At 35.4% G+C, this 15518-nt stretch overlaps 1 protein-coding gene across 1 annotated transcript; it reads right to left on the bottom strand.

Annotated features, from left to right (window-relative positions):
* Window positions 1-9211: 9211 nt before the first annotated feature.
* Window positions 9212-10036, bottom strand: LOC142639686 (uncharacterized). Its single transcript, XM_075813829.1, has one exon. It carries the CDS (start codon window positions 10034-10036, stop codon window positions 9212-9214), a length of 825 nt encoding a protein of 274 aa, XP_075669944.1.
* Window positions 10037-15518: the final 5482 nt, after the last annotated feature.

Below are 15518 nucleotides of genomic sequence, written 5' to 3'. Positions count from 1 at the left end.
ATCTGTCCGCGGACCGAGATATAAATCGGTTGAGAGAAGCCTGTTAGCCTTTGCACTTCTTTAGGATTCCGAGGTGGGTGTAAGCTGTTTATTGCCTTAACCTGAGCAGGATTCACTTCAATCCCCCGGTGAGTCACCATATATCCTAGAAACTTGCCCGATCCCACACCAAAAGAGCATTTAGAGGCGTTGAGCCGCAATTTATACTCTCTTAGCTTCTGAAAAGTGTTGCTCAGATCTTCCAGATGTGCAGAAACTTCTTTACTCTTTACCACCATATCATCCACGTATACCTCAATAGTTTTTCCTAGCTGTGCCTCAAACATTCTCGTCATCATCCTTTGGTAGGTAGCCCCTGCGTTTTTCAAACCAAAGGGCATTACCTTATAATGATAATTTCCTGTAGGAGTGACGAATGCAGTCTTCTCTTGGTCCTCAACGGCTAAAGGTATCTGGTGATAACCTTGGAAAGCATCAAGAAAACTCATCCGAGGATGTCCAACAGTAGCGTTAACCAATTGATCAATTCGAGGCATTGGGAATGAGTCCTTCGGGCAAGCTTTGTTTAAATCTGTGAAGTCTACACAAACTCTCCACTTCCCATTCTTCTTTTTCACCACCACCGTATGGGCTAACCATTCAGGATAAAACACTTCTTTGATAGCACCTGCCTTCTTAAGTTTGAGCACTTCCTCTTTTACGGCTTCGGAATGTTCTTTGGAGGACCTCCGAGGTGGTTGCCTCCTCGGTACTACAGTTGGACTGACGTTTAAATGATGACATATGAAGCTTGGATCAACCCCAGGGGCCTCATACGCGTTCCAAGCAAATACATCCATATTTTTCCTTAAAAATAAAATCAGCTCCGTCTTCTCTTCCTGTGGCAATTGAACTCCAACCTGGAAGAACTTCTCAGGGTCATTGTCTATGAGAATTTTCTCCAATTCTTCGCATATCGCTTCATCTACCTCGGCTGCGGCAAGAGGCTTTGATTGCTATGCTTCTCCGTTAGCCGAGGTCGAGGAGTCTGGTTCTGGTCGACGTAGAATTGCAGCCGTGACACACTGTCGAGCCACAGATTGACTCCCAAGTAACTCCACCACCTGGTCCCTAGAATGAAATTTGACTTTGACATGCAAGGTTGAGGAAACAGCCCCTAACGCATGCAGCCAAGGCCTTGCTACAATAGCCGTATAGGGAGAATAAGCATCGACCACGATGAAATCTACGTCTACCACCTCCGGACCTGATTGCACAGGCAGTCTAATTTGTCCCTTCGGAACGACAGCTCTCCCTTCGAAGCTTATCAAGGGTGAGTCATATGCCATCAGATCTTCAACCCTTAAATTCAAGCCTCTAAATAGGTCAGGGTACATGATATACGCGCCCTTTGCCTTGATCAACCATTACCCTCTTTACATCATAGTTCCCTATTCTGAGGGTTACCACTAAGGCATCATCATGAGGCTGGATGGTCCCCATCTTGTCCTCTTCAGAGAAACTTAGGACTGGCAGGGTATTTGCCTTAATCCTCTTCGGCTGATCCCGTGACTCTTTGGCTAATGTTCGAGCTACTGACATTACCCTGAAAGGAGCTGAGCCAGTCCTTCCAGGTGCTGCAAAAATGACATTGATAGTACCTAAAGGAGGTCTCGACGAAGGGCCGTCGTGGTTTGCCACTCCTGATTGGTTTCCCCGCCCATTGGGTTGGTACATGAACTGCTTCAGCTTTCCTTCCTTAACCAATTGTTCCAAATGATTCCACAAAGTGCGACAATCCTCGGTGGTATGACCCCTCTCCTGGTGATAATGGCAATGGAGATTTTGGTTGCGTCTCAAAAGGTCCCCTGCCATTTTATTTGGCCATTTGAAAAAAGGCTCATGCCTTATTTTCTTCAACAGCTGTTGCACCGGCTCCCTGAAGACGGTGTTGACCACTTGTGGGGGTATGTGACCAGCCTGCTTGGAAAAATCCCGCGCGGGCCTATTGTTGTTGTATCTGTCCGACCTGAAATCCCTCCTTTCTTGTGGGATAACCTTCGCCTTGCCTTTTCCCTGCTGCTAATCTTCCTCAACCCTTTTGTACTCGTCGATGCGATCCATCAGTCGACGTACGCTTCTGACAGGTTTCTTTGTTAAGGACTTCCTCAAGTCATGCTCTGTTGGTAGGCCGACCTTGAAGGTCCTTATTACTACATCATCAAAGTCTCCGTCAATTTCGTTGAACATTTCCCAATACCTGTCCGAATACGTTTTCAGGGTTTCCCCTTCCCTCATGGCCATGGATAGTAAAGAATCCAATGGACGAGGAACTCTACTGCACGTGATAAAGTGAGAACCAAATGCTCTAGTAAGCTCTTTGAAAGAATCAATGGAGCCTGCCCTTAAGCCGTCAAACCATCTCATGGCCATGGGTCCCAGGCTAGAAGGAAAAATCTTGCATAACAAAGTTTCATTCCTGGAATGCACTGCCATTCTCTGGCTGAAATGGCTTACGTGCTCCACAGGATCCGTCCGACCATTGTAAAGAGTGAAGGCCGGTTGTGTGAAGCGCCGAGGTAACCTCCCTTCTTCCAATATGCGCGTGAAGGGTGACCTGGAGATTTGGTGTAACGCTCTTCCCATTGCGTCATTTCCTAAGCCCACAGGGGGTAGTCTCTGCCACGCCTCCCATGCAGATTGTCTTCTTCGGAAGAGAAATATTCACCTAGGGGAGTTCTGGATCTCTGCCCGTAATTGTCATCCTCGGATCCCTCCGAAGAGGGGTCAGAGACCGGAGGAGTTCTCCTTCGCCTTTCGTGACGCAATCTCCTCTTTAGGCCGTCAATCTCCTTCTGCATGGCCCTGGCATTTCTTTCATAAGGAACTCTGCTTCCTCCTTGCGAATGACTTGCACTTCTGATGGTGTGTGTAGTATGTACACTTCCTTCTCGGTTCTCTCCGTGTTCAGGATGCAAGGAGTGATCCTCACGCTGGGAGCCCACGGACTCCGCGCTGCGTTGTGGTCCTGATCCCACCATGATGTCCTAAACTTCCTTAAAGACTAAATCCCCACAGACGGCGCCAATTGTAAGGACACAATTCAAATTCCCAAACTCTGACTGGTGGGAGATGGGCTTGAAAGGCCTTTCTTTACAATAAATTTGTAGAGGATGGGTTTGTAATCTAGATTTCAAGGATGGTTTAGACAATCAGGGAAAGGATTGGCTTTAGGCCCAATGGGACAATATTAAAGAGTTGTTTGCAAAAGTAAGACAACGAATTCCTCCTCGGAAGAAATCCGAGGATAGTTTATAATAGTATTTCTTTGAGTTTGGATACAAATGTTGATTATCCTCCACTATTGGCTCTCTCTCTTCTACTCAAAAAGTCCTCCCTTTCTCATGTGTCTTCCCTTCTATTTATACTCCTTTCCTTCTCTTCATCATCTTCCACTTTTTGGTTGCAATCCTCATTCCGGATACTTGTCCCATCCGTTCTTCCCTAAAGCCCGCTGGGATTAGGGACCAAGTTCCAAGCTCCATGCTCAGGTCCCATCCTTCCATCTATACAGTCAGCGTATCAATTACAGAGCTTTTAATGTATGGGCGGTGGTAGCAGCTTTTACTTTAGACATTCCACCCCTCTTTCTATTGTCTTCCACGTGTACTGTGTATTCCCATAATCGTAGGATTCTTTATAATATAACCCGGGGGCCCTAAACTTCTCTTCCTATGTCCTTGGCCTAATAATCCGAGGACAAATCTACTCCTCGGACGTATTTGGACATTTAGATACTCCACGATCATTTTGATGTCTTCGGATTTGGGTTTCCAGCCCAAAAGACTTCGTTGGGCCATCCTTCATAAATTACTGGGCCCAATACCCCTACAGATGGTATTGCCAATGTTCTTTAATTAGCATCCTTATTTCTATTTCTCTATATATGTGTCCTAGAATTAGTATTAGTCTCATTTTTATTTTCTCTATTAAATTCTAGGTAAACTAAGAGTTCTTTAAAACTCCACATTGGTTAATGCCATTTAGATTTGTTTTTTAAATTGTTTTTTTTTTCTCTTTAATTGTTAAATGTTATCCTATTTTTGTTCTTTCTTATAACTCTAATTAATGTTGATGGTGCTCTCTCTCTTTCTCTCTCAATTTTTCGATGAATTTTTTATACATTCTTCTATTTATGCCAAATTACTAATATTTGGGAATTCTTTCCTTTTTTTTTTTTTTTTCTACACTAGAATTATTATGCTCATTTTCTCACTTAATTTAATCAGGTAGTTTGCCGGAATTCAAGTAAAACCAAACAATAAGGAATTTTACAGCATTGGAGAACACCTGAATATATACCAGCCAAAAGTTGAAAGTCAGCAAATTAGTGGAGCTATGATTAAGCTTCAAACGAGATTGATGGTATTGCCAATGTTCTTTAATTAGCATCCTTATTTCTATTTCTCTATATATGTTTCCTAGAATTAGTATTAGTCCCATTTTTATTTTCTCTATTAAATTCTAGGTAAACCAAGAGTTCTTTAAAACTCCACATTGGTTAATGCCATTTAGATTTGTTTTTTAAATTGTTTTTTTTTTCTCTTTAATTGTTAAATGTTATCCTATTTTTGTTCTTTCTTATAACTCTAATTAATGTTGATGGTGCTCTCTCTCTTTCTCTCTCAATTTTTCAATGAATTTTTTATACATTCTTCTATTTATGCCAAATTACTAATATTTGGGAATTCTTTCCTTTTTTTTTTTTTTTCTACACTAGAATTATTATGCTCATTTTCTCACTTAATTTAATCAGGTAGTTTGCCGGAATTCAAGTAAAACCAGACAATAAGGAATTTTACTGCATTGGAGAACACTTGAATATATACCAGCCAAAAGTTGAAAGTCAGCAAATTAGTGGAGCTATGATTAAGCTTCAAACGAGATTGATGGTATTGCCAATGTTCTTTAATTAGCATCCTTATTTCTATTTCTCTATATATGTTTCCTAGAATTAGTATTAGTCTCATTTTTATTTTCTCTATTAAATTCTAGGTAAACCAAGAGTTCTTTAAAACTCCACATTGGTTAATGCCATTTAGATTTGTTTTTTAAATTGTTTTTTTTTCTCTTTAATTGTTAAATGTTATCCTATTTTTGTTCTTTCTTATAACTCTAATTAATGTTGATGGTGCTCTCTCTCTTTCTCTCTCAATTTTTCGATGAATGTTTTATACATTCTTCTATTTATGCCAAATTACTAATATTTGGGAATTCTTTCCTTTTTTTTTTTTTTTTTTCTACACTAGAATTATTATGCTCATTTTCTCACTTAATTTAATCAGGTAGTTTGCCGGAATTCAAGTAAAACCAAACAATAAGGAATTTTACAGCATTGGAGAACACCTGAATATATACCAGCAAAAAGTTGAAAGTCAGCAAATTAGTGGAGCTATGATTAAGCTTCAAACGAGATTGATGGTATTGCCAATGTTCTTTAATTAGCATCCTTATTTCTATTTCTCTATATATGTTTCCTAGAATTAGTATTAGTCTCATTTTTATTTTCTCTATTAAATTCTAGGTAAACTAAGAGTTCTTTAAAACTCCACATTGGTTAATGCCATTTAGATTTGTTTTTTAAATTGTTTTTTTTTTCTCTTTAATTGTTAAATGTTATCCTATTTTTGTTCTTTCTTATAACTCTAATTAATGTTGATGGTGCTCTCTCTCTTTCTCTCTCAATTTTTCGATGAATTTTTTATACATTCTTCTATTTATGCCAAATTACTAATATTTGGGAATTCTTTCCTTTTTTTTTTTCTACACTAGAATTATTATGCTCATTTTCTCACTTAATTTAATCAGGTAGTTTGCTGGAATTCAAGTAAAACCAGACAATAAGGAATTTTACAGCATTGGAGAACACCTGAATATATACCAGCCAAAAGTTGAAAGTCAGCAAATTAGTGGAGTTATGATTAAGCTTCAAACGAGATTGATGGTATTGCCAATGTTCTTTAATTAGCATCCTTATTTCTATTTCTCTATATATGTTTCCTAGATTTAGTATTAGTCTCATTTTTATTTTCTCTATTAAATTCTAGGTAAACCAAGAGTTCTTTAAAACTCCACATTGGTTAATGCCATTTAGATTTGTTTTTTAAATTGTTTTTTTTTCTCTTTAATTGTTAAATGTTATCCTATTTTTGTTCTTTCTTATAACTCTAATTAATGTTGATGGTGCTCTCTCTCTTTCTCTCTCAATTTTTCGATGAATTTTTTATACATTCTTCTATTTATGCCAAATTACTAATATTTTGGGTGGGGATAAGGGTGTCATTTTGTTTGCTCTAAGAGTAACAAAAGATCCTATTATAAAGGAAGCCCACAATCATATCACATGCTTATTACACTAACCATGAGCACAACCCATTACTCTCTCTCACCATGTTTCTACTACATTTGCATTTAGCAACCTAAGATTAGAATTTATTCCCAATAGAGGACTTGTAGAATCATTCAATTTTTATAGGAAATTAGCCGTAGACTTGTGCGATGTGTGGCAATATAAATATTATGCAATAAAGTGTAACATATAAAAAATAACAATTACTTCAAGCATTGTCTTTTTTTCAAAAACAAAAAAAAAAAGATTTTTACACTTATTTTTTTTAATCTTTTTATCTCTACAAATATATCATTTTAATATATTTTTTTTTTTGTATTTCATTAACATTTTTTAAGTTGAACCATATTCTTTTAGCTTTGTTGTAGTGTGTTACATTTGCTTAATATACAACTTATCTCTTAAAGAATAAGGAAATTATCATAATAATAAAAAATCATCACAAAATTACAATGTTAACTTAACTAAAATTAAAATAAAACTAAAGAAATAAAAAAATAGATTTTATAATAATTTATTAGTCAAAATATTGGTAGGCATATTCAAATTCCTATTTCCAAAAACAACTAAGTATTGATCCAAACCAAAATTCAATGAAAATTATAAAGGGAAAGAAAAGACTTTCTGATGGGAAATTAAAAAAACACAATACTAAAACAAATATTAAAAAAAAAAACCCATCAATCTTAATTAGAGTTATAAGAAAGAACAAAAATCTTTTATGTGCAATTTTTCTCTTTATTGGTATTTATTGTTATATATTTTTTTTGTACTTTTTTTTTTCTTCTCATCTTATGTTATTCAATATTTAAATTCAGTCACATCTTCCACATCATTAAATTATTTATATTTTCTCTTTTTTTTTAATAATTAAACATGGAATATTTTATTTAAATTCAAATCAATAAAGTTATCCTTAAAAAATTGTACTCTTTTTTTTTTCTTTTTGTTTTTTTACATTTACACTTTCTCCAAGCTTTTTCCTTACCTTTATCTTTTCATCTCTCCACTACCTTCTACCTTAATGTCACTATTCATCTCCTCACATATTCTATATCATTAAATTATTTATATTTTTCTCTCCTTTTTATTTAAAAAATTAAAATTTTAAAATTTTACTTAAATTCAATAAATAAAAGTGTCCTCATAAAGTGGAGCAATACTAGGGACACACTCATTCTCAAACCCAATACTTCAAAGAAAAAATATAATACGAAACAAATGTCAATTTGGAAACACTATAAATTAAAAAAAAAAATGAGGATATCAAACCAAATATAATATAAAGAAACTAATTCTCATAAAAAAAAAAGAAAAAAAAACTAATAGTTATGGATATACAAACTTAAGGGTAGCAAAATTAAATGAAAAACAAATTACAATGCATATTTAATGCAATAAAACCATCATCAAATTTTGGAAAATAGTAGGTTGCCTATGGAGAGAGAGAGAGAGAGAGAGAGAGAGAGAGAGAGATGGTAAAGAAAAAAAAATCAAATGTCAATTAGTAACTATTAATTGGGAAACAAAGAGGTTGTAAGGAGAAGTAAAAATAAAAAATAAATATGACCAATATGGAGAACATTAAAAACTTTACAGTGCAATAAAATCAACTGTTACATTCACTTAAAAAATTGAATCAATAATCAATAATTAAACACAATCATAGCAATATATTTAAACTTAAAACTAATCAAACGCTAATTCATAATTAAAAGGAGATGTTCTCATGTAATGATAGAAATTACATAAGAAATCAAGTTAGAAAATTTTAAAATCCCTTTTTTGACATTTCATTTAACTTTATATATATATATATATATATATATATATATATATATCTTCATACACAATTGCATTTAAAAATCTAATAAACGATGCTACATCTCATTTAACACCTCTGTTATGAAAATCATTAGTCAGTAAATATATGACAATAGTAAAAAAAAACGTTATAAATGAATTTATGAAAAAAAGTGATAAAACTAATTAGCTACTATTATTATGAAGTAGTAGTTTATGATTTTACACATCTAAAGAAGTGGAATATATAGAGTTTACTTAAGGAATATGTGAAGATTCACATTAAAAAAAAAAGATATGTAAAGGTTAAAGAAATGTATATTCTATAAATAAATAAAAAGGTATATGTAAGGTTTTTATTAACTTAAAAGAAAATGAAATATCAATTATTAATAACAACAACAACAACAACAACAACAACAACAACAATATAGGGGTAATTACATTCCCCTTCCTTAAGGTTTGAAGAAATGACACTCTACCTCAAACTTGAAAGGAAAAAATATTTTCACCCTTTACATTTGTTTGACCAAAATTTTTTAAATTTATATTAAAATATTGTGTACTAACCTGCTTGTGCTTAAGGTTGGTTCCAAAATTATCCTTAATTTTAAAATTAAATTCTCTTATTTTAAAATTTTAAATTAAAGTATATTTCAAAATATTAAGTAACGTCTTTTACTTTTTTTTTTCCCCTTTTCTTTTCCCAATGAGTTATGGAGAGATTTTTCATTTCAATTGTTTTGGTATTTTATAAATTTGTATTTTAATTCTAAAGTTATGAGTCTTTAGTAACTATGGTTAAACATTTATAAACAGATTCTTAAACAAATTTAAATATTTTGTTATTAATATAAACAAAATGGGAGATTGTTATTACTTATTACCCCAAATATATTTAACAATATCACCCGAAAAAAAAATTACCTCACGCAATGCGCAGGTTTGCGACTAGTATTTATTAAAGGAGAGTCGAACAGCTTGAATTATAGTAGTGAGGTGTGGAGGAATATCCTTCATTTACACCGAGAACTTGCTAACATGACTTGCATATCTAGCAATATTGTGGGCTGTCTTATTTCCCGGTCTTTTGACGTGAACAAATTCTACCTCATCCAATTGGTCTACATACAGCTTTGCCTCTTCAATCAGATGCCCTATGTCTGCCAGCGACACCTCCTCACTCAACAGAGCATCCATAGTGTATTTTGAGTCACCTTTGAGGACAATGGCCGATAGGCCGAGCTCTAAAGCGAACTTAAGTGCTTTCTTGGCTGCAATAACTTCCACTGCATTAATCGAAAAGGGCAATGGGAAATTTTCTGCCATGGTAGCTATCACACTGCCATGCTCATCCCGTATAATGACACCGACGCCCGCCCTTTGTTCCTCTCGAAAAACTGCCCCGTCGAAATTTACCTTGAGCTTTTGGCTGACAGGAGGTTTCCACGTTATTTGTTGAGGATCACCACTGCCTTGGTCCGGCCGTTTTGGAGGGATGGAGCGAACAAAGGTGGCTTGTGCAGACCGTGCCTCGTGGAGAACTTGCTGAACTGGGCATGGTTTTGCAGTAGTCCTCAGCGCATTCTTGCGATGCCAGATCGTCCAAACAATGGTGGCAAAGTAGTTCAAATCCACACCTGTCTCGATGAAGTGTTCAACCAGGTCTCTGAAGGTAGCAAAGGACTGGCTTGCTCTGAAATTCCAGCACGGGTCGTGAGTCCACATCGGTGAGAGGAGGGGGCAAGACCAGAGCGCATGGACCATGTCTTCTGGCGAACCTTTACAGTGATCGCAGCAATCATCAGAGATAATCATGCGACGCTTGAGATTCGTGTCCCTCATCGACCCAGTCACCAACAAGTGGCACTCGGCCACTTTGCAGAAACTCCTCTCCCAGTGATGTTGAGCTTATCAAATCCATCCCCTTGAGCTGCAAACCTATGGAAGACAAGCAAGTGTGGCCATTTACTCCATCGGGTGTATGTTCAGTGAAATCGGGATATCGATTTCTCTGTAGACCGCAAAGCCTTGATGACAATGAATACCAACCAGTTGAGACCAAATTATGGAAGAAGGTATGGGATTTACAGGTGCAAACAAAAGTCCGAAATTTATTTTGGAGAGCCATCAAAAATTCAATCCCATCTAAGGTTATTCTCAAGTAAGGGTCATCAAATAGCCCATAACTCATGGGCTGGCCCAGCATCCCGCCAGCCTACCAGGCTAATGGACAGACCAGGTAACATTTTGAGCAAGGGCAACATTTTGAGTCAATTAGTTCCCCCACATCCCCAATTTCCCCTAAATCTAATGTACCAACTAATAATAATACTACACTTGGCTCAAATCCAAGTTTTACTTTTAAAAAATTAAAAAGCGAAGTTTGGAAAATTTTTGATAGGGTAGAGAGGATAAAACAAGATGGAACAAAAGAAATTAAAGCTATATGTAGCAAATGTAGTAACGGGTTGGCTAGTGGCTCAAGTGTGAGGACTAACCATTTAAAATGTCATATGCTAAATAGTTGCAAGCAAAAAAATCAAATGGATATTAGAGATTTTCAACAATTAGGAAAAGATAAGGAGGGAAATTTAACTACATTTATTTACAATGATACAGATGCACGTAATGTAGTAGTAGTAGAATATCTTGTTAGAGTTGAACACCCATTTACATTTGTTGAAAAACATGATTTTACAAGAATGGTGCAATGTGGTCTTACTCCACAATATAAAAGATTTTTTGCATCCACCGCAAAATGAGATATTATGAAGAGTTTTAAATTTTATAAAGAAAAATTAAAAAGTATTTTGTGTGCACATAGTGGTAGATTTTGTTTAACTTTTGACCTGTGGGCATCAAGAAATAAATTAGGTTTTCCCTCTTTAACTATTCATTATATTGATTCTAATTGGAATTTAAATAAAGAATAATATCATTTAAAATGTTGGAATCTCCACACACGGGATATAACATTGCAAATCTTATTAATGAGAAACTTCAATATTGGGAGATTACTGATAAAATATTTTCAATAACACTTGATAATGCAACAAATAAGGATACGGCATAGATGTTTTTAAAAGAAAAATTAAGCTTACCTTTACATGATACATTATTTCGAATACGTTGTTGTGCACATATTTTAAATATAATTGTTCAAGATGGTTTATCAAATTTATCCTCATCTGTTGAAAAAATAAAAAAATATTGTTTGTAATATTAATAGTTCTCAAGTAAGACATGAATTGTATATAAAATGTTGTATGGAATTGAATAGAAACAAAATAATAATAATAATAATATATATATATATATATATATATATATATATATATAAATATTGATGTGCCTCATAGGTGGAATGCTACTTATCTTCCTTTAGATTTTGCAATAAAATATAAAGATGTGTTAAATTTATATTATTCTCATCTTTCTCAAAATTCACGTTGTCCTCTAGAAAAAATTGAAGAACATGATTGGATGTTAGCAAAACTTGTAAGAGACTTTTTAAAGGTTTTTGATGATTCAACAAAATTTTTTATGGTGTATATTATCCAACACCTTGTAGAGTTATAATTCAATTGACTAACATTTGTGCAAAATTTTCAAAATTTTATGGGCAAACTTTTGGAATATTTGATGAAACGTTAGATTTAATGAGACAAAAATTTGACAAATATTGGAGAGATATTCCTTTGATTTTTGAAATGGCTACTATTCTTGATCCTAGATTTAAGATTGAAGAGTTGAATGTTTTTTAAGAAATAATTTATAATGATGAAGTTGAAAAAATTCAAAAGACCATACAATCATTTCAAAATTCAATGACACAATTATTTGATTGTTATGGAAATGCTTATAAAAATTCTGAAATTGGTGCCCAAACACAAAACACAAGAAGCTCTCTGTTCTCTACTAGTTTTCTAGGTGACCAAGAAGAACAAAATGTTTATCACATGGTTAAAAGAAGAAGAGAACAAACATCTTCATTAAAATTAGGTGGGTTATTGGAATTTCAATGTTATTTAAATCAACCTTTACTTGAAATTGATGAAGAAGGATCATTTGATTTATTGGGCTAGTGGAAAACAAATCAAAGTAAGTATCCCATACTTTCCATTATGGCTCATGAAATATTATCAGTTCCTGTTTCCACGGTAGCATTGGAAGCATCTTTTTCTACAGGTAGTAGAGTTGTATCTAACAAGAGATGTTGTCTTAGTCCCAAGACTGTTGAGGTGCTTGTGTGCTTAAAGGATTGGAACTTAGAAGACACAAGACGACAAGAAGCAAACACAAGAAGTAGAATTAGCAGAGGCATCTGAGCGATTGAAGCTAGAAAGGTCCGAGTGGATGCCAAGAAGTCCACCACATGACCAACAATCCACCACTTCAAGCTAATGCTTGGTAAATAGTTATAAAATTTATTTAACAAGTTTTTCAATTTTTTCTTAGATAAAAGTATTTGATTTTTCAACACAAATAGATTGGGAATTGCAAATGATAGACAAGTGTGTGGGTGCCAACCTAGTTGGGATGTACACATTTTGTAGTGATGCTACTATTTTCACTCTAGTATATTTATGAAAATTTCAATGTACTTATTTATTCTTATCAATACAAGTTAATTAATCTTATTTTAGTACCTTTTTAAGAAGTATTTCTTAGTAGTTTTTTTAATAGAATCTTTTTAGTAGATTTAATTGTTCAATTTGATAATTTGTAATAATATATAATTATAATTTTTTTGGTTAAATTTTTATAAGCCCATTGAAGACCCGTTAAAAATGCCTATGGGTAGCCTATTAAACCCACTTCACTGGCCCAACCCGCTAAAGCCCAAATGGGCATTGCCCATGGGTAGGGCCATGGGCTAGAGTTTTTCCATCCAACCCGGCCCAACCTAGTCCATTGACTAGTCAACAACTCATTAAGCCCAGTCCATTAGACCCATTAGACCCTAGCCCGTACTTGAAAACTTTATAGAAAAGTGTGTTTTTGTTTTGGAGCAACCTCCATGCTTGCTTTGTTAGGAGAGCATCGTTGAATAATGCCGAGTCCTTGAAACCCATTCCTCACTCATTCTTTGGTTTGCATAGCTCCTCCCATCTAACCCAATGAATTTTCCTACGATCCCCTCTTTGTCCCCATCAAAATTTACAAATTAGGCCCTCAATCTCATTACACAATCCGGTGGGGAGTTTAAACTAACTCATGGTATAGGTGGGGATGGCTTGGACCACTGCATTGATTAGGACTTCTCTACCTACTTGAGAGAGTAGTTTTTCTTCCCACACTTGAAGCTTTCTCTAGACCCGCTCCTTGATGTAATTGAAGCTAGCTTTTTTTATTTTTCCCCACTAGAGAAGGCAAGCCCAAATATTTCTCATAATTTTGGATCTCCACCACTCCCAAGGTGTTTTTGATCAACAATCTTTGCTCTTCACTAGTAGACTTGCTGAAGAAGATAGTAGTTTTAGCCTTGCTAATTTGTTGACTTGAACTCCTCTGATAGATTTGTAGTACCTCCAAAAAATTTTGGCACGCATCAGCATTGCACTTGCAAAACAATAAGCTATCGTCTACAAATAAAAGATGGGTTAGTGAAGGGCTTCTTTCGCTAAGGGAGAAGCCATGTATGTCTCCTTTCAAGGCCGATTGGGTGATTAGGCCATGAAGGCCTTCGGTACATAGTAGGAACATGAATGGTGAGAAGGGATCTCTTTGCCTTATCCCTCTTGTTGGTCTAATGAACTCATTTGGTGCACCATTGATGAGTATAGAATATGAGACTGTTGACACACAAAGCATCATGAATGTAATCCATTTTCCATTAAACCCCAATTTCCTAATAATATTTTTTTTAAATGACCACCCCACACGGTCATAAGCCTTGCTCATGTCTAACTTGAGCACCATGAAACCCTCCTTGGTAGATTTATGATTTTGCATACAATGAAGAGACTCGAAAGCCAATAGAATGTTGTCTAAAATGAGCCTATCTTTTGTAATTGCACTTTGCTGCTCGATGATGATTTAAGGAAGGATCTTTTCAATCGGTTAGCTAGAGCCTTAGAGAAAATTTTATACAACATGTTGCATAAACTGATGGGTCGGAACTTTGAAACCAGTTCGAGATTTTTAACTTTTGGAATCAAGGTGATAAATGTATGATTAAGATGCTCAAGTAGAGTAGCTGAATTTAAGAAAGAGGACAGATGTAGTGATTTCCTTACCCACCGAGTCCCAATAGTGTTGATAGAAGAGGGGTGGCATGCCATCCGGACCAGGAGCTTTTAATGGTGCCATCTAATTGAGAGCCATCTTTACTTCACCTTCTGTAAATTCCGCTGTCAATTGCCTGATCATCTCCTCGGTCACTATGCTTTAAACTAACTCCAAAGCCAACTCAGGTTGACAAGAGTCAGAGGAGGAGAATAGGTTCTTGTAAAAATCAATCATCACTGAAGCTATCCTTTTTGAATCCGACCACCATTATCCCAAATCATTCCTTATGCCTTCAATATTATTCTTTCGAAACCATTATGTGGCTCTACTATGAAAATATTTTGAATTTTTATCTCCATGAGTAGCCCACAATGCACTGGATCTCTGAAACCACATTCTTATCTCCTTGTCAAGGAGATCATTGACTTCACATCAGAGTTGCCTTGCCTGAAAGTTAATACCCAAAGTGAGGGCCTCTAATTCTGCCTTGGCTAAAAGCTTCAGCTTTAGTTGTAATTCCTTTCTAATACTCCCCAAATTCCTACTACTCCATTGCTTCAAAGTCTTCCCACATTGTTCAATTTTTGGCACAATACCCAAACCATCATGAGAAATACAATGCTTACCCTATTCGGTTGTGATGGTGTTTGTACAACCCTTCTCTGCAAGCCACATTTCTTCAAAATGAAAGGGTTTATCTGGATTTACTGGTTCCAAAATTTTAGGTATGATCAATAGGGGTGAATGATCAGATGTGCTACACGTCAGGTGTTGCACTGATGAACCTCCAAACCGTACTAGCCACTCATTATTCGTCAAGCTTCTATCTAACCTCTCCTAAATGGTTTGCCAGCTTTGATAAAAAAATTTCCAAGTGAAAGGATTGCCTTTTTACCCTATATCCAAAAAACCACACTTATTAATGACATTCCTAAAGAGCTGCATTTGGGCATGACTTCAGCTGGATCTTCCTTTCTTCTCGAACCCCCTCAATATCTTGTTAAAATTCCCTGAGCATAGCCAAGGAAGATTGAATTAAGTGTTTAGCTAACAGAGTAAAGACCATGATTCATATCTTTTATGAGTGATCGGC

The sequence above is a fragment of the Castanea sativa genome, chromosome 6 (assembly GCF_040712315.1).
Source record: "Castanea sativa cultivar Marrone di Chiusa Pesio chromosome 6, ASM4071231v1".
NCBI classification, from domain to species: Eukaryota; Viridiplantae; Streptophyta; class Magnoliopsida; order Fagales; family Fagaceae; genus Castanea; species Castanea sativa.
Note: the sequence above shows the minus strand (reverse complement) of the source record. Positions and strands in the feature narration are given on the sequence as shown.